General features: G+C 42.7%; 1 protein-coding gene across 2 annotated transcripts in view; it reads right to left on the bottom strand.

The window, feature by feature from the left end:
• Window positions 1–16,851, bottom strand: part of WIF1 (WNT inhibitory factor 1) — a 42,464-nt gene extending 25,613 nt beyond the window's left edge. Inside the window, exons 1-2 of one of the 2 annotated variants that reach the window (XM_027905907.1) lie at window positions 16,677–16,851; window positions 16,440–16,579 (exon numbers count right to left, since the gene is read on the bottom strand). In XM_027905907.1, the coding sequence (XP_027761708.1) occupies window positions 16,440–16,579; window positions 16,677–16,812 (276 nt within the window). In that variant the 5' untranslated portion in view covers window positions 16,813–16,851. The remainder of the gene's footprint in view (window positions 1–16,439; window positions 16,580–16,676) is intronic. The other variant, XM_027905908.1, reaches the window with a different exon arrangement.
• Window positions 16,852–20,386: the final 3,535 nt, after the last annotated feature.

Raw genomic sequence — 20,386 nt, 5'->3', positions numbered from 1 at the left:
AAAATAATAGATTTAGATTATATTTTGCATAGTTTCTGGCAGTTGTGTGCTCTTTGGGAGACACGGGAACACAGAGAAGCTACTTACTTTGAGCTGACGTTTTCTCTCACCAGATCCTGAGCTCCAGAAGCCCTTTAGCATTTGAAGAGGTCGTTTAAAGCCAAGATGAGATTGGAAGCTGAAGGGCTTGGCAGACAGAGTGGGATTTGAGAGAGAAAGGTGAAAAAATAAATCCAAGTATACCAGGAGAGCATTAACTCTGAAAGTCATCATCATGAGCAGAAAAAGCAGGCTACCTGAGATAGCGGGACAAATAAAAGCCTATTGCACATTCCTGTCCATCATTAGCCTGCTAATGGGAAGATGGTTTTGGTTTAGATCAGAGGTAAGCCCTTGATGCAGTAGGTATCTGCAGTGGGGACAGTGAGGCCATTACACAAGGCTAAAGCCTTGGAAAGCAGCACACAGGCAAACAGATCCATGCTAAGTAAAAGCACACTGATACAAAGGCATGTGGCATGCAGGATTTCTTAAAAAACAGTCACAACAAATTTACTCTCTTGCTTGAGGAGAGTCTGGGAGTTTCTCACTCATATACTTTGCAAAAAGAGCACAACTCTGCACACTTAGACTTCTTCTGTTTAACAGATTTTCTGTAATGTATTTTATTACTGGTTCACTAGAGTTACTTTTGAAAAAAATAAGCTACAAGGGGACAAAATCATTCAAGTTTTGATAAACATGCACAGTTAATTACACCTTGAAAATCTCTAGCAAGGAATGGTATTTCTCAGCATGAACCAGGCCTGGTGCATAAGTTTCCTTTAAAATGTTTTCTCACATATCTTACAGATGAATATCAAATAAGTCTGCTTTTGGGAAGGAGAGAGAAATAAACAGTACACCAAAAAGAGAAACAGCATTAAGAGTTCAGGTTTTAAATAAGTAAAATATACACAAACCTTAGTTATCTTAAAATATTTAACAAAACCTATGTTCTGGTATCCTGAGAACTCGTAAAAGCTATTTTCCTGAAAAGTTAATTCTTGTTCCAGGACAGCACGGGCTAATTCATTCTTTGGTCACCCAGCAAAATACCAGTGCTCTCTCCAATGGAGATTTCATGACCAGCAATGTTCAAAATCTCCCAAAGCTAATAAAAAAGGGGAAAATTACCACTGCTCTTGGAGAAAAAAAATAAAACAGCCTCATGAAGTGAGTTCCTAACAGAATAAGTCTCTACAGGTCTACTACTGCCACCTGAAACACATCTATGTGGCTCTATCTACACTGAGAAAAAACTGCAAGGTTATTTTCTCCCCCTCACAGATTTAAAAATAAGTAAAAAGCTTGGCTGGCTTATCCTGGGAGTTCATCTTTACACAGATTACAGACTGTTTGCAGTTTCCAGCTTTGAATAGACTTACTTATATCAATAATTACCCTGAAAATTCTTTTCAGAGAATCTCAAATAATTTCAATAAAACCTTTACAATTAGGGAAATGATTGCACTAACAACCATTTAGATTAGTTCTGATGGAGGTCTGAACAGACACTACATTTAATTAAGCAGAATAGTTTTAAAAGCACAAATGTAAACCTTAGAGATGGTGGCTCATCTGATGTGATGAGGAAAAGTTCACAGATGAAGAATACGCTAATCCACTTCTTGAATGGTGGTAAACATGGATAATGCACACAGATTCATTTTGGCCGTGCTTCAAACTTCCAACCCTTTGTTCTTAAGCCTCACAGGATGGCTTTGAAGTTGAGGATAAAGCTCCTCTAGCACACCATTACCAAAGAACAACCTTCTGATTATGATCTCATGAAAGTGTAATCAATTACGTACACAAGTTAAAAGCCTGGCAAACAGCAAAGGTCACGTAACTGGGCCTTTATTGAGTCCATGTGTTTCACTCTTGGCTTTAACTGGCACTCCTGTATAATAAATATAAATATCTCTCCTCAAAATGTAAGCAGTGAACCCAACTTATGAAATCTTACAGCAGCTTTTGTCCGACTGGAGTCCTTCAAGAGTGTCAAAGAGGGATGCTTCCACTTTCGTGTCCCCATATGACAGAAAGTTTGCAGCACTTCTGAGTGAGAGTTTCTTTATTTACTGCTCAGCACACAATTGTCTTTAGCCTTGTTTTTTAGGCAAATGAGTGTTTAAAAGTTATGGTGAAAAGGTTTTGAAAAAAATTCAACTCTGTCCTGACTAGTTGTTAGGAAAGACTTCTTTAAAACTGCTCTTTTAACATCCGCTGCGATCATTTTCAAATGCCTTTCTGTCTGAAAATGCAATTTTGTTCTTGTTTTACAGTCTACCATTGACCAAAGCAAATTCTAAATACTACCATGAAAGAACTAAATCTACTACTATAAAATATTTGATAAGTGTACCTGAAAAGGAACTCGTGTTTGCTGTTGTACCTGAAATCACACTAATTTGTCTATGGAGTCATATATTAGTGCAACATATATTTCCATATACCATACAGGCCTCCACACAGTTATGTCCTCTGTAACTATACACTAAATTTTTCAAAGCAAGATGGACTTATCTTCAGAGTAAAGCAGGGAAGTATAATCTTATCCCCAGTTTCTGATGAGAAACCGAACAGTTTCTGCCTTTTGGGCTGTTTCTATAGGCAGGGTGAGCACAGCTTCATACCTGGGTTACAGCACCAGCCTCACAGAATCCAGCCTTTTGAGTTAAGGCGCAGTGTATTTCCCAGCATTTAAATTAAATATCTGCTCTAAAGGCAGCTCATTTTTGACTTCCTGTATACTCACAGGAGAAGGACCAGCACTTGCAAAAGAAAATTCAGCCCAGTCAGCGTCTGATTTACCTGCTGTCTTGAACCACCTTTCTCTCTCTCCCTGGGTGCAGATGGAGTCTATTCACAGCATAGGCATCTTCACACAGCCTGGACTCTGCTGACTTGACTCAGGGTCAAGTTCAGCTTCCAGATGAACCCTTTGAACACACTTGCAGGAATAAGTCTTATTCAGAAAGGTGGGAAGTTTATTTTAGGAAAGCTGCATCCTTCTGCTGTGACTTCTTTTTTTTTTTTTTTAACTCTGGACAATGTGACCTATCATTCGTCAGTACAAATCCTGACAGAGAGGACAATGAGCTGAAAATCCCTCAGAATAATATTTTAAGAGAGAGACCTTAACATCACTTTTATTAGAGAAAATGCAAGAGGGACAGTTTAGCCTCAGTCATGAATGTGTGGACCTCCCCAAGCCAAATTTACCTCTGATGAATAACAAGCAGGAGTCTAATGACAGCAAAAGTCTATACTATGCTTTGAGACCACTGTCCCATTTGGGATTCAAGAGTTTTGCTAAGATCAGTTTTGGTAAATCTGGCCTGCTCTTGCAGACTGAGACCAAATCGTCCTTTTTGTCACTCATTACATCCCAGATGTGCTGGCAATCCCTAATTTCTGCTGAAGTCATAGGCTGCTGGAGATTCCCCAAATCCCACAAACCAGCCTTCATTACAAATGAAGTGAATAGTTCTGGGCTGAGTGTGGTCCACATTACCTTCAGGAAGAAAGAAACACTGGACAAGAACAATGCCCAGTACCACAAACCTTGCTGAGCTGTCAAGTCTGCTCTCTGCATCACTAGTTGATGTAATCTTTTTTAATTTCAGTTAAAGCTTTCGATACTCTCTCTCATGGGATCCTTCTGGACAGAATGTCCAGCACACAGCAGGATAAACACATCACATGGTGGGTGAGCAATTGGTTCACGGGTTGAGCACAGAGGGTAACAGTGAATGGGGTAACACCTGACTGGTGACCTGTCACTAGTGGGGTTCCACAGGGCTACTTCCTGGGCCCTGTGCTCTTCAACATGACTTGGACACAGGACTGGAGGGGATACTAACCAAGTCTGCAGATGACACAAAACTGGGAGAAGCTGCTGCCTCCTCGAAAGCAGGGAGGTCCTGCAGAGAGACCTCGACAAATCAGAGGGCTGCGCAATCACCAAACATAGGAAGTTCAACAAGGGAATTGTTCAACAACAACTGGATTCTGCACCCAGCATAGGGCAACCCTGGATGTTCATACAGACTGGGGAATGAGATGCTGGAAAGCAGTGCCACAGAAAGGAACCTGGGGGTCCTGGCTAATGGCAAGTTGAATATGAGCCAGCAGTGCCCTGACAGCCAGAAGGGCAAACTGTGTCCTGGGGGGCATCAGGCATCACCAGTCAGTCAAGGGAGGGGATTGTCCTGCTCTGCTCTGCACTGGGGCAACCTCAGCTTGAACATAAGGAAGGTATTAAGCTGTAAAGAGTGTCCAAAGGAGGGCAACAAAGATGGTGAAGGACCTCGAGGGAAAGCTGCATGGGGAGTTGCTGAGGCCACTTGGTCTGTTCAGCCTGGAGGAGAATGAGGGGAGACCTCCTCACAGTCTACAACTTCTTCATGAGGGGAAGAGGAGAGGCAGACACTGATCTCTTCTCTGTGGTGATCATGACAAGACCTGAGGGAATGGCCTGAAGTTTTATCAGGGGAGGTTTAGGTTGGATATTAAAAAAAGGTTCTTCATCCAGAAGGTGGCTGGGAGCTGGCTCCTGGCTCCCCAGGAAGTGGTCACACAGCAGCAAACCTGATAGAGTTCAAGAAGCATTTGGACAATATACTTAGGCACCTGCTGTGACTCTTAGGGATGGTCCTGTGCAGGGCTAAGAGTTGGAATCCATGATCCTTATGGGTTCCTTCCAACTCGGCATATTCTGTGATTTTGTGATTCTGTGATCAGTGCAGGGCACAAAAATTGTACTTGCATACCAGCCTGTGGGCCAAACCCTCCCTGTCACTTTCAATGGGACTCACTGTGATATCAGTCAGCTGAGTTCATTTGTTTGGTTCTGCTTGATTTTTTGCCAGTTAGAAGATGCTTGGGGTTTGGGAGTTGATTCTCTGTTTTGATTTGACTTACCAAACTTCTGGTAGCTCAAGGCAGCCTAAGACTGCAGTGTTGCACTTCCACACTCTTCAGACACTTCTCCTCAGCCATGAGATGAGCTAACCAAGACAGCAGACCAAGTTAAAAATTAATCACTTCTTTCTGTAGGGCTAGTTTTCAACCAGAGCAGCTTCCTGAGTAGCCACATCAGCACTAGCACAAGAAAGAGAATGGAAATATGTGATCAGGGATAGGAACAAAGATGGGACAGTGTCAGCTGCCAGCCTGATAGAAGCTGTTGTAGAATGGCACTGCAAGTGAGGTGAATTGTTTTCATTTTGTTGACAGATGTCAAATTTCATTATCCTTTTATTACGGTGGGGGGAAGAAGATAAGCTGAGAATCATTGCAAGAAGATGGTTCCTCCAATGGCCTGCTGAAGCCAACCAAACCTGCACCCCAACAGAGAACATGCATTTCCAATGGCACTGCCAGAGCCATCGTGTGAACACAAAGCTTTTTATCTCTGTGAAAAATGAAAAATCTAAACACATGATCCCACCCTCAGAAATACCTTGTTATTTCTCATTAAGGTTATACATCTGGAATAATTCAAGTTGACTCAGGTTTGTCATATTTTTTTAGCTTTCGGTTTTAAGCAGTTCATGTTAATGGTTTTCTTTGCAGCAACCTCAGACTAAAAGAACATTTCTGAAACATGACCACGGAGCTGTACTCTGTAAATGGAATATGACACACCTCTTGGGAAAGTGAGACAGATGCCAAGTGCTGTCTTTCTAACTGTGGCAGGCCACATAGGTGTGCTGGGCAGCTGAACAGAGAATAGGCTGCACAACTGTCTTCAAGTGGCTTTCTTGCCACATCATAGAAAAATGTCATACAGAGTCTTATGGAAGAGATCTTATGGACAAGGATGCTGCACCAGGAGGCTTTGTGACCATTGCAACCATACATACAGCCTGCCACTGAGGGAATCCACTGGTCAGGATATGACTTGTCTCAGCTAAGGATGCTGCTGTTCTGGTGCAAAAGCAAGGCCCATACTCTGCTGCTTTTGCCCATGAGGTGCTCAAGCAAACCACACTGGAACATGGACCCAGAACCAAGTGAGCCCAACTCTCCAACAGCCTTTGCCATCAGGGTGGTGCACACAGCATAGGGGCTCCCTCCTGTGGATCTCCTATGACGTACCAGAGAAGGACCGTGCAGCAGGTACAGCTCAGGAGGCTGCAGCTGAGGAAGGTGCCACATAACCAGCTCTCTCCAGCTCTGTTCAGACAAGGGGCTCTCCCGCACCCTCCTCAATGTGTGGGGAAGGAGATTCAGTCTCTGCTCCACTCTAAGTGCAGAGACACACTACATTTGGTTCATACAACATGCAAACTATTTTTAAACTTAAATCTCTGAGGAACAAAGTAACTTTTCTTCCTAATCCCTTCTACCTTTCAATCTTCTTTTTTGATTAGGGAAATAGAGGAAATGCTATACAAAACCCACTTGTGTTAATAAAAAGTTTCAAGAAGTCTTATGGCACCCAATTAAACAGTCTGAAATCAGGAAATACCAGTGAATAATGCTATATGTACGGACTTAACTCTGGTTTTACAGGACATAAAACCTCATTAAGACATGAGCCCATACTAATTCTCATAGATGAGACATAACTCGATGCAGCTTCTTCTGTAACTGTGATTTCTTATACAACCAAAGAACTGCTCCTACAGATTTCCTCAGAAATGGATGTTATAAATGATGAGTAATCTTTAAAAATTTGGCTCTTTCAGTCAACTGGACACCTTAATATGCAGATTCACAATAAACCACTTGGTTGCAAGTTGTGCAGTACAAGACACACAGAGGTTAGGGGAAAATATGCTTCCACATGAAGGTCAACTACCTTAATGTAATAGTTTGTTGCTGTAACCTTTCAATTGTATTTAATAAACTGAGATACATGTGTATTAAGGGTGGCATAAACTGGAATGCCACAACTTGCTGACCACAAGATTCATTAGAAATGTGTTTTGGGGAAATACATATGGAAAAAATGTCAAGCCCAAACCATGCTGGTCTTATGCAAATATCCACATATATTTCAAATGCAAAGTAGTAGAAGTCTGTTTTCAGAAAAATTATGATTTATGTGTAGTTTATTAACATACACCTGAAAGACAACAGGTGAACAATGTATTTCAGTTAAAACGTCCACTTTCCATGATATACTGAAAGGTGTGTATAGTTAACAGTTGAATTTTCAACATGCAGGTTGTTCAAACTTTAATCCAAGGCTTTTGCTTTTTCAAAGAAATGTTCTCAGATATTCTCTAGCCATTGAGAGTGGTCAGTAGCTCATCTTGTGCTTGCCAGAAATACAACTTAGACTCTACCACAGGAACTAATTTACTTATAGCACTACTAAAATCTGACTTATCTGGAAGTCTATAATTAGAGATGAGAAGCAAGCTTCCCCTAAGCATCTCTGCGGCTTGATTATCATCAGATAGATGCTTATGCATTTAAAGTAAACTGTCCTGTGAATGTGCCTGGGGTACGAAAACCAGATTTGATGTCAAGGCATAATAATAATAATGGGCAAAAGAGTGTTGGAAACTCTCATAATTGAGTATCACTCCAAGCAATTCTATTCAGATTAGAAGAAAAGCTCCAGCCCTCCTTTCTATGTCTCATCACACTTAGGGAAGTCCCTGTAGACTGGCTCCTTCCTCCACCTTCCTCTCTCCTGAGTGGAATAACAAGACAGAGTCTGAGCAGGAGACCGGCACAACTCTCCTCTGGGCAGAGAGGATTAGTTTGGGGATTTTCTTCTGATTTAATGAGAATGGTTATAAATGAATCAGAGAAGGAAGACTCTCACAATACCACGTTCACAGAAGCAAAGGCCATCCCTCTCTTTTCATCTCTCACAAAAATGGCTTTCTGCTTCCTGCTCTTCATGAGACCTCTGGACTGGGGAAGGGAAGAAATCCTGAAGAACCTGGGTATGCTCCATCACCTGCTCTAAACCACAAAGGGGAAAGACCACACTGCAATTACCTCAGGCTCTGCAGACAGGAACAAAAATATACAAATCAATATAAACCTACAGATAGAAGTTTCTGTTGAGGTTGCCGAGGTTGGGAAGGGGTGGAGTAACAAGAGATTTTACAATAATTTGCAGAGACGGTAAGCTCTGTGCCTCCATGTCACTATTCCTCCTGTCAGCAAAATTTCAGATCAGTCATCCTTTTAAATATTTCCCAATAATTTATTTTCATGAATTTTTACTGCTTGATTATATTTCACAGGATGAGAAAACAACTATTTTTTTGATGAATAAAGGTATTATATAAATATGTTACACACTTAGAAATGTTTTAAATCTTGTAATTCTACTGTCAGGTTTTAATTCATAGAATCACAGAATGAAAGTAATAGTGGTATCACAACACTATAAAAATTATGAAGTTTACTTGCCTGTAAATGTTCGGCAGGACAACTAAAAAGGGTCCATAAATTAAGCAGAGTATTCACACTAATAAAATTCAAATGTGAACTCTGTCAGCAGGTAGGATAAGATGCAGACTTTGTCCCATCAAAGGAAAGTTATTGTTATGTCAAGTATAAATGTGAAACCCATGCGGTTCTTGATGTGATGAAGGCTTCTAATTTCTGCCTTAAGAGACAGTACAAGCCTCTCCACCCTGTATCTAATACCAACATGTCACAGCTCTGACCAGAGGGAGGCAACCTATTGAGTCACAAGCTTTCAGCTATTCTCCTTTGCCAACACAGAAATCAGATCATATTTGTGCAATCTAAAGAGATGTTCCTTTAAAAAACTGGAAGGAAGGAGATAAAAAAAGCACACCAGCATAAACAAACAAACAAACAAACAAACAAATCAACCAAGGCAACTGCCAATATGCCCTGCTGGCTATTTATTTCCCAACTCTTAATATGGCTATGCATGTAATTTGTCACTTGTGATTACAAACCCAGGTAACTGTATTTTGCCTCTCCTTCCTCTCTGACAGATGACAGATGCGCTCTGCTATGAAACCTGCCTGTTCTCCCTGAGGCCCTGCAAGGAACACTGCAGGCACATAGCTGCTTGCAGCAACTTCATGTATCCGTAGCTTCACAGGGGAAAAATAAATTTGTTTCAACCTGGTTACTCAAATGGACTCCAATTCAACAGTTCAATTTACTTCCCAGAATCTCTGCAAGAAAGAGAACTGGCTAAGGCTCAAATCTGGAAAAAGGAAAGCAGTGTTTACTGCAGTTTAAAAGGAAGAGGTTGAAGTTGGTACTTGAACTCCTTACTGAAAGTGTTCAATGGACTCGATTATTTGCCTATGCAGTTTTAAGTGTCAGATTCTCACTGGCTATATCAATATTCACATTTGCAAGTTGAGGGCAAGGAGAAAACATTATAGGAAGAGCCTTCTGCTCATCATCTTCTGCTCATCATCTTCTGCTCATCAACAAATTGTGATCTCTCCATGCCTTCCTTGTGGTCTGAGAAAAAATAGGTTCATAATCACAGTACTGAAGGCTCTGAACTCATTCTCTGATGGTCAGGATGGTCCAAGAGCCTGCCCTCTCCTCCTCTGCCCAGCTATCTTTGCACAGGCTGCCTCTGTGGCTCTTGCTCTTGGTTTATGTGCTTCAGAGCTGGAGACAGATCTTCTCATTAGTGGGCTGCTGTTTGGTGAGTTTGTTTTCCCTGGTGATAGGCCAAAACCTGAGGCTGGGAGACTGCCAGGTCTGATGTTAGTCATATTTATTTCCTTTAGGATCAGTTGGGTTTAGCTAGCTGTTTATCCAGGCAAAGGGGTAACTTTGGAGGATTTGTGGGACAGCTCTAAAGGCAGGGTTTGGTCTTCAAGTTATTTATTGAAGTATTTGGCTGTGATGGCAGCAAGCGCTGAAGCAGCTCAAGGTAATTGCCCACTTTTCCTTGTATAGTCAAACAAGATGGAACTCCACCAGTTAGTTGCAAAACAAAGTAAACTTTCATTCTACATACAAAAAATCCAGGGGCTTTCTTGCTTTTTGGCTGAAAAAAATCCACCCTGAAGCTTTGCAAGTCATTGTTAAGGTGTTCTATGAACAGACTATGAATCCACATGCCATGGTGGATTTCAGGTATCATAGCTAATCCCTCTGTACAACAGTATGTATTTGCTTTATTTATATTACTTTCTTTTGAGGCAGATTTTGATTTGCTGCTTCACTGTGATTGTACAAGCCAGTCTCGGTTTTTTATTCCTGCCTGGCTCATTTTTTGTAAATGGCTAGCTTGGGGATGAGAGGAGACCAGTGGCTTTTTTGTACCTTGACTTCAGTAAGGCCTTCAGCACTGTCTCCCACAACATTCCCACAGATGAAGCAAGGAATTGGCATTACATAAGAAAGGTGGATTGCCCCAGTTGGAGGCCAGCTGTTAGTGGTGTACCTCGGGGCTGATACTAGGTCTCATCCTGTTTAACATTCTCATTAATAACCTGGACTTTGTGACAAAGTGCACCCTCAACAAGTTTGTGGATGGTACAAGACTGGGAGAAGTAACTGATACACCAGAAGGTCCTGCTGCTATCCAGAGGGACCTCTACAGGATGGAGGAATGGTCAGAGAGGAACCTCATGAAGTTCATCAAGGGGAAGGGCAATATCCTGCACCTAAGGAGGAACAACCCAAGGCACCAGTGTATGCTGGGGGCTGAGCAGCTGGAAAGCAGCTTAGTAGAAAACTGCCTGGAGATCCTGGTGGACACCAAGTTGACCAGGAAGCAGCAATGTGCTCTTGTGACAAAGAAGGCCTACAGCCTCCAGGGGCTGCAGCAGGCAGAGCCCTGCCAGCCTGTAGAGGGAGGTATTACATTTCCACCATGTCTGGTCTACAGTTTGATATAGGGAAGAGCTTGGCCACAAATAAAGAGTTAAAAAGCAAATAAGCAAGCAACAACCTCTCAGCAAAACAAAAAAAAAATCCAATATGGTAAAACAGAAGAATAAAAGAAACTAATGCAAGTAAAATAGCATCTTTCAAAAGATGGAATTTGTACACAAAAAGGAAAATAGAAGAAGAACAAACTCGGGCAAGCCAAGTGTAAAGCCACAGGAAGGCAAAATAAAAGATATCTGGAGATGCATTTTCTTGAAAGCCTTAAAAATATTAATAAGGAACTCATTGTTCTGAGCTAAGGTATACAGTTCTGACAACTCTGTTCAACGTGATGCAAATGTCTACTACATATTGGTTTTGAAAGCTCTGGGTAACACCCTATTCCTTATGTATCTCCATACCCTAGGACATAATTTACTTGGCTAGAAGCAAGTCAATCATTCTCGTAGCTACCCAAAAAACCTCTTTGGAAAGTGTGATACCAACAGAAGATGTTAAATACATGAAAAATTCTTCTGGTTGACTCTTACTTTTTACTCACTGGTATTACTTGCAATGGCATTAACTTCAGACCACTAAGAAAATACCTGTGAAACTGTCTGTAAAAATAAGAGGTGATGTTGACAGAAAACATTTTCACTTCCATAAAGAAGAGGAAAGCAATACAGCCTGGATTTTATATTTCAGAAAAGCTATTAGTAACACAGGGAGTGAAATCTGTACATTTTCACAAAATACATTCTTGAAGTTTGGGGTGTCCTTGTTAGTTCCAGTGCGTTTCAACAGTTATATTGTACGTTGCAGCCACTACTGTAAAAGCAGTGAAAATATTTTATTACTCCAGCTTTCTTTTGTTAAAACTGTATTTGAATATTTATAGAAAGGATAAACAATGAAAATCTTGAAGAATGGTTTACTTAACATAGCTTTACACTGCTGTGTAAAAAGAATAATTGTGTAGTTTACACATATACCATGTAAATTACTAAGGAAACCAGATGTAGCTTACACTACAAGGTGCTTTGTAACTCATCTCTGCTGAGCAATAAATCCCCCCCTTTTCTTCTTGGTAAAACTTTGAGAAACTTTACTGCTGTTTTCTATCAGCAGATAGAACAGATGGCTGGCACATGCTTGCTTTACTAAGAAAGTGGGATCTCCACAGTATTACTTTGATCCCTGGTGGCATGTCTACAACACAGAGATGCAAAATACCACAGCTAAGCAGAATCTAAATATTAACGGTTTGGTTCTGTGCTCTTGATATGAGAACCCCCTGTCTAAAAATCATGCTCACAATATGTAAACATCTTCACATTCCACACAGAAATTTTGGTCTGGTGACAGGAAACCACAGTGAAGGTACTACTGTAAATCTCAAGAGTGCGAGTTTATGCAATTACTTTGACCAAACTTTGAGAACAGCCATACTTTTGCTGGGGGAAAAAAACCCTAAATTTTTTAAACTGAAAAGCATCACTGTAATCACTGGTTATGAATAAGATATTTACAAATAATAAGATATTTACAAAAAATTCAGCAGTTTCTTTGAAGAAAAGTTTTCTTTGAACAATTACATCTTTTGAAATTCACTATTTTTTAGTTTCTTTCAGTTCATCAGGGAAATAGCCACGTTTGAATGGAGCACCCTATTGCATCACTAATGCCTTAAAACTGGTGGTCTGTTCTGCTCATAGCTGGATATTCCATTTTACTTTCACGGTCAGGCTACACCTCAGCAATATAAGGCAATTCCAGAAAACTCAGCTGAGCTATTTGGGGTTGATGGTCACATTGCTGAGGTCAGAATTAGCTTCCAGGAACTGCTAATTATATAGCATTCCTAACCTTCACTTTACAATATAGAAACAATGCTAAAAAATGCACTGATGACATGTATCCCCTTTTTCTAAGAGTTGGGCATTTTTCTGCTTTACTCAAGGTTATCAATTACTCTTTGAGAGTTGTTTCAGATGCCACATCGCGGGCATGCATTCAACCTTGCACCAGGAGAGGAGCTGTGGGGTACTCATAACAGCGGGGATTGGGAAGTAAGCTGCTACAATAATTCATTTGACCCCAAATACTTCTCCCATATCTGAAAGGAGGAAAGCAGCCTGGGCAGGTTGTGGCCCAGACTGACTGTTTCTGTGGATCAGACCAGCGACTGCTACAGGACAAAAACTCCAGTTTGCTTTTTGGTTTCTTTTTTCACCCCTTGTCTAATAAATCAACCTGGTTGCTGCTCTGTCACTGAGCACTAATCAACTTTTTTTTGTTTTAATAAGGTTCTCTCCCACCAATGCTCACTCACATGTGAACTTCATTTTATTTCTGTCAGAAATCTCACTGGAAGTTAAGCATACATACTGGGTTTTGTGGATTTGGAGCTTAAATACCTGTTATAAGTTCCTAAATGCCGTAGAGATGATGTTATCACTGCAATCTTTGGTATTTTCCACTGGTGGGCACAGTAAAACATGCCACAGCATTAGTCAGCATGATAGAGTCTCACTGGAAAGTTTATAAACGCAATCTTCTGCAGACAACAACATTGCCATTTGGAATAAAAGCAAGAAGGACACCAATGAGCTCTAGTGGTTACACAGATGCCTATTGTATACTATATATTAACAGTGATTTTTGCTTTGTTGAACCTTTTAAATCAAGAAGCAACCTTTCTAACTCAATTTCATCAGTTTACTTTTTTTTTTTCCTAAAGAGAATATAACATCTGTAACCTTGAAATTCATAGGTAAAAAGATAAAGTGCATAAAAACATGACAATCCCATTTTGCAGTATTTTAACCGTCTTGTAACCCCTGGCTCATTCTGACTTCACTATAAAAAAAACCATTTTCAACACCTTCAGACCCTTAAATTTTGGGGTTCCTTTTATGTTTTCTAATAACTAATTATAAGCAGTGGACTATGAACAAAAAGCAACTAATGCTTTTCTTTGGTTAATGTTTTCTAGGGAAAATGGTTTTAATTGTTTATCATACAAAATCTTTCTCACATAAAATGTATCCAGGACACAGAGGCCACTGTATCAGAAACACAGTATCTAAATGTAGAGGGTTTTTACCGTTTCAGCTTACATGGAACACAGGTATAATTTAGTCCTTAAAATGTGCCTTTCAGCAGACATTTTTGAATTAGAATATTCAGTAGTGCAGGACTGAGAAGCATTGCCACTCCCTGGGTTGAATTTTTTTACTTGCCTAGAACTTGGATCGTTATTTGTCCCAGAAGCAGGCGGACGGAATCTACCCACACGATATTTACACCCACTTTCCACAGGTGTAAACAGGGATGCAAGGTGCCCTGTTGGAGATCCAGGTGTGGTGGGTTGATCTTGTCTGGCTGCCAGACACTCACCCAGCTGCTCTTTCACTCCCCCATCTTGCTGATAGGAACTTTGTAATGCCATGGGCAGGATCTCCTGTACCTACTCAGAAGTCTATCTACAGATCCAAAAAGGGTCTAGTCATTCCTAAAGGCTACTGAGAGCCACCAAAACCTTGGAACCCCAGAGAAACATCTTCAAATTTCAAGTGGAATACAAGGTTAAGAGATCTCTAAGGCAGAAGACTCACAGAAGAAATATTTCAGTTTTAACAAACAGGAGGTAACTGTATGTTGGTCAACAGCTGTTTTACAGAAAGCGGACTAGTACTTCAGCATCTCAAATGCTCTCCTTCTTTCAAAAAGGACTAGTTTCCATTTCTTTTCCTTCTTCCTTTCTTGTTCCTCTTTCCACTTTTCCCTTATCTTCTTTTCCTCTCCTTCTCTCCCCTAACTTCCACTCCCCATTTCCTCTTCCCTGACGTAAAAAATTTCAGAAAAAAAGTATAGGTAATAACGGTAGCAAGTATTTCACACTTTCCTGGATGTGTCAATGGAAACTTTTAAGAATGTGTATACTTAGAACCAAAATAGAACAGTGGGGAAAAAAAAAAAAAAGTAAAAAATGTACTCATTTCTTCCTCTCATAAAATATTGGAAATTCTGGAGAAACATGATGTTAATTTAACCATTTAGGTATTTCACTTAGTAATTATGCTCTGTCTATGAGGAATTCAGTAATTCAGAAAATAGGAGGAGGACTAATGGGTTAAACAGCTTTGCTGCTGCTCAGAAGGTGTTTTGTTCTGCAGGTTGCATTAAGCAGAACATTTGCCTGTACTGTCTTTAAGTCTGTGACTCTTCTCACTGAAATCAGTGTTAGAACCATCTTTTCCTAATTACCTACATCTAGGTAGCAAAGGCGGGATAGGAGAGCACAGGAAAGAAATACAAGAGAAAAAGAGCAGGGTTCAGTCTCACACCTCAATCGTCCTTTCCAAAGAGAGCTAGTTTTATCATGAACAGCAACTGAAGCTGGCAGAAAAACAGGGCAGGAGATATAGTCCCAAAAAACACTCATTATTTCTAGGTATCTAAATGCCAGCCCTTGGCGTACAAAGTTGTTTTCTCTGTAAAGCTGAATGGGAATGTCAAAGACCTTGAGCAAGTCACTTAGCCTTTGTGAGCAAGTTTTGCCTCTCCACATTCCCCTCCCTCTCTACAGGAGGGGATGAAGCATTTCCTAAAATCAAAGGCTTTGTGAGGACAGCAAAAATTGCAAGGCCTCAGACAACGCCTCAGACAACACCAAACAAGTCCTGTAGCTATAAAGAGTATTTTCAAACAACCAAAACCACAACCAACTTTGTGAAACTGCAATTAGCTGAATTATACAATCAATTTTCACTGAGTAATTAAATGTAAATATTGTTTAATCACTACCAAGCTCCTTATTATATAAAATCAATGCTCAGCATTGTAAAAATGAATTAATTTTATCCATGGTTTTTATGTCACCATGATTTTTCCTGTATCCATGATAATGTATGCTAACAAGTTTCAGCTTTATGCAAATTCAACATATGTTGTCAGTGTGTCAAATCATGCATATGTTTCTTCATGAAAATATGTCACAAATTCTTACTTTTTCAACAAAAGATTCCAAAGGGATTCAATACACTGCAGATTTACATGGGTTTGCAACTTGATAAAATGAAGTTTACAGAAGTGAATTATTATTTATCAGATTTACCATTTACAAATTAAGCCTGCACATTTAGTACTTAGAGATCAATGAATAACCCATAGTGCATGTTTATAAGCCAAAGAAAGTCGAAAGAAAACTGCATCCATGCAACTTGTGTCCGGTATGAAATGTTATGATAAGTGCAGGCGACTGGGGTCTTCCAGGTGAACTCTGGCTCACGCGTCACCAGTCTGCGAGTTCTCCACGGCCCGAGACACCCGGCTCTCCCATGCATCTTACAACCCGACTTCCAGCGCCGGTTTCTCGCTGGTCCCGGAGCCCGCCCGTGTCCCGGCGCCCTGCTGGGATGGAGGCGCTGCCCACGCGGGGCCGGCGAGGGGCACGACGGCCGCCGACCCGCACCCGGAGCCGTCCCGGCACGCCTCGGAGGGGGTTTCCTCCACTATTCCGAGGCCGAAACACCTGCCCGGCTTTACAGAGCCGCCCCCGCCTCTTGCCGCGGCCCCATCTCGACACCTACCCGTCCTGTTGCCTGCCAGGTGAAGTTCATGGCGTGGATGCCGACGGGGATGGCGGGCATCCTCTGCTGAGCTTTCCTGAAGTCGTGGGTGAACGGGGCCATCTTCCCCTCGGACACGATCAGAATATCCTCCTCAAAGCCTGCGGAAGGCAAAGGGGCGCGGTGGGCGGCAGCCCCACTGGGCTGCGCTTCGCTTTGAGCTCCCGCCCGCCGCTCGGGGGAAGCGGCTCCACTTACCGATGAGGACCCGCGCTTGCTGGGCGTCGATCCACATATAGAGGGTGTCGGGCTGCCGCGGCGCGGCCTGCAGGCTGCAGAGGCTGAGTGCGCCGCAGAGCAGCGCGGCACAGCACAGCCGCCCCGCCGGGGCCATGCTCCCGCACTGCCCGCCCGCCCGCGGCTCGCCGGCTGCCGCTCCAGCCGCGCCCGTCCTCCCTCCCTCCCTCCCTCCAGCTGCCGCGGGGCGGCCCCGGCGGGGCGGGCACGGGGAGGGCGGCGGGCGGCGCCGCAGGCAGCGAGGAGCGGGGTCCCGCACGCCCCTGCCGCGGACCGCGGGGCCGTGGGTGCCGGGTGCGTGACCCACACCCCCTCTGTCACAGGAGACCTGTGGCACGGCGTCCCGCCCTTCTCCCCGTGTTCACCCTCCCTGCAGGGGCACCCGGGCCGTCGAGGTGGCACCACCGCGGCCGCAAATGCGTCGCTGGAGATACTCGCGTCTTCGTGAAGGAACGAAGTTTGTGCACAGGCGCCACCCGGCACACGTGCGGTCTGAGTCAGGGGCTGGGCGGCATCACCCAGACTCAACAGGGTGCAGTGGGATAGGGCCTCCCAGCGGCGTCCCGCGAAACCGGGCGAGGCGCCCACCCGCGCAGGTAAGTGAGGCCCTAGGGCGAGCCAGCAGCCGGACGGTGCCACAGGGGAGGGGCAGCCGGCCCGGGGAACGGCGTGGAGAATGTGCTAAAGGGAGAAAAGGCTTTCACCTGCCGTTTGTCCGAAGGTCTCGAGAGCAGTGGAGACTGAAAAGCACTAAAATGTTGCCGTTTACGGAGAAACTGGAACTGGTTCAATATAGAAACTTAGTAAGACTGAAAGATTTTTCTATTAAAAAGGTTAGTTAAACGGAATCATGCCTTTTAAAGGAATAAAAAATATTGTTTCTGAATTTTCTCGATTCTTCCATAAGAAAAGGTTTTTTTAATTTAAAAAAACACAAACAAGCAAAAAACCAAACAAAAACACAAACGCAAAACTAGGATAGATAAAGCCAATTGAGCAAAACCCCCAACTTTCTGTCTGTAATGTTCTAGCAGCAGCTTGAGGGTGTTCTCTGCCTGTGATTACTGCGCTAGACGGTACTGGTGCTCCATCTCATCCTGTAAGTGTGAATGCCAAAGTTACCTCTGCATTAACTTCTGGGAATGGAAAACATTCATGTGATGGAAAAGAGCATGAAGTTGGTCTTGCTTTTCCAGGCAGATCCAATCAAGCGGCATTCTTCATAGCAGCTTACACACAGGGAACAGGTACTGAGCTGTGTTATTATTTCTATTTTTCCTTTTTGAAGAGCAAAGGTAAAATGATAACGGTAAACCGATAATGGCAAAGGGTTTGTGGTTCAACATATGAAATAATGTCACTGTCCCACTGATGTGCTGTGCTGTGAGATTCCTGCATCTCCTTCTGAGGAATCTTCTGCCACTGTCAATGGATCACTTCAGTAATCCCACAGCGCTGTTCCTGTCCCAGAACAGCACAAATGTGTACCAGAGAAAACCACAAATAGTGATGTTGTGTGTAGGTGTGTGTATATATACAGGTATACTTTTAGAAATACCTGGTGATTGTTAAAACAACAACATCTCCACATGTTTCATACACAAATACATGTAAGGCACCAACACTTTCCAACACTTTTACTCCCACCTTCACTGCATTTTATGGGTGGGAAAAAGGGACGTGGATAGTGTCTTGTACAAGGCTACCTGAGGAACATATTTGTGGGCAAAAGTAGGCTGGAATAGAGTTCTCCTAACTTCCCAGGCAGATCCCTAGTAACTTGCCCAGCCGGAAAATCTTAGGCTCCAAAATCAGGAGTCAGTGTATGTACTCTAACAGAAATGCCCCACCTCTAGATGCTTGTTAGATAGCGGTGATTATTTACTATTTTTTGGTTATTTTGTAGGGTGACCAGCAGGTCAAGGGAGGTGATTCTTCTCTTCTACTCTGCTCTTGTAAGACCCCACCTGGAGCACTGCATTCAGTTCTGAGGTCCCAACGTAGGAAGGATGTGGACCTGTTGGACTGAGTCCAGAGTAGGGCCACAAAGATGATCAGAGGGCTGGAGCACCTCTCCTCTGAAGACAGGCTGAGACAGTTAAGATTGTTCAGCCTGGAGAAGGCTCCAGGGAGACCTTAGAGCAGCCCTCCAGTACCTAAAGGGAACCTAGAAGAGAGATGGAGAGGGAATTTCTACAAGGGCCTGTAGTGATATGAGAAGGGGTAATGGCTTTAAACTGAAAGTGGGTAGGCTTAGATAGGTATTAGAAAGAAATTCTTTACTGTGAGGGTGGTGAGGGACTGAAACAGGTTGCCCAAAGAAGTTGTGGATGTCCCATCCCTGGAAGTGTTCGAAGCCAGGCTGGACGAGGCTTTGAACAATCTGGTCTAATCAAAGATGGTTTGGAACCAGATGATCATTTAAGGTCCCTTCCAGCCCAAAACATTCTATAGCCCTATGTTTCTGTGATTAAAATTTATTTTGTGTAAAATTTATTTTTTTTTTTTAATCTCGCCTCTCCGCTGTGACCCCTCTGACTGACTGCATGCGGTCAGAAGGAGGGCTGCGGGCGGGGTGTCTCCATGCGACCCGCGTTCCCCGCTCCAGGAGCGCCGCGCCGGCGCTTTCCCGGCGGGCGGGACCCTGGGACACCGCCGGTGCCAGGCCGCCCTCTGGCGGCCGCCGCCGCCCCTGCAGGCCCTGCCCTGGCAGCGGCGTGGGGGCCTTGTCCCGCGGGATGGGCTGGCGGGGACCTCCCTGAAGGATCCGATAAACGTCTGCTCAGAGAGATTCGCTTCCACTGGATGTTCAAAAAAAAAACCAATAAAAACTCCCCGAAGCTGTATCCCGCGGAGGTTTGAGATACATGTCAGAGAACAGCTAATAATTATTTTGGAAATCTACTACTAAGAGATTTGATTTTTAAAAGCAGAAAAAATAGCTTGGTTTTAAGAATGAAATATGATTACATTTTCTTAGTTTCAGAATATACAAGAAATTTTAATTTTGTGACAAAAGAGAAATGCAGAGGGGAAAAATAGGATCTGAAACATAAAGCTTTCAGGAAGAGGTTAAAATAAGACCTCAGTATAGGTAAGAATTTTTTATATTCTAACATAATGATTTACATGGTTATTTATCACTTATAGGGGCAAAACAAGCAAAAAGAAGCAAAGGAAGATAATTTAATTGCCAATTAATAACCCTGGAAAATAATTTCCCAAACCGTGATGGTGCAATTTAAACACTCCTCAGTCAACAATGCGGTAGAAATTAGCTTACTTTCTGCAGAAATTGGTTGGTATGTTGTGACTTAAAGACTGTTCATTGGGTATGTGTTTGCTCTGGCAGACTATTCTGGCCCACAGACGCCTCTGTATGTGTTTGAACACCATGTGTCTCTCTTTCTCTCCTCCAACATCTACCAGAGCTCAGGTGAGTCTTGTGTTAGTGCTGAGACTGACCTTCTGCAGTGTCTGTTCTCCCCAGTTTCTCCCTTTTATAGTATCATGGCACAATGAGATTCATTGACAGTAAAGTTTGCCAAACTTTTGTAAATACTGCCTGCTTGCATTCAGTGGGGAGATGTAGGTAAAAGCTTGCTCTTTTTTTCTTGATCCCTTATTTAAAAGTCTCTTAACTTACATGACACAGTTCAGGGAAGAACAGT

Source organism: Empidonax traillii, unplaced genomic scaffold, assembly GCF_003031625.1.
Source record: "Empidonax traillii isolate 1590-97213 ecotype Southwest subspecies unplaced genomic scaffold, ASM303162v1 scaffold1220:size151964, whole genome shotgun sequence".
NCBI classification, from domain to species: domain Eukaryota; kingdom Metazoa; phylum Chordata; class Aves; order Passeriformes; family Tyrannidae; genus Empidonax; species Empidonax traillii.
Note: the sequence above shows the minus strand (reverse complement) of the source record. Positions and strands in the feature narration are given on the sequence as shown.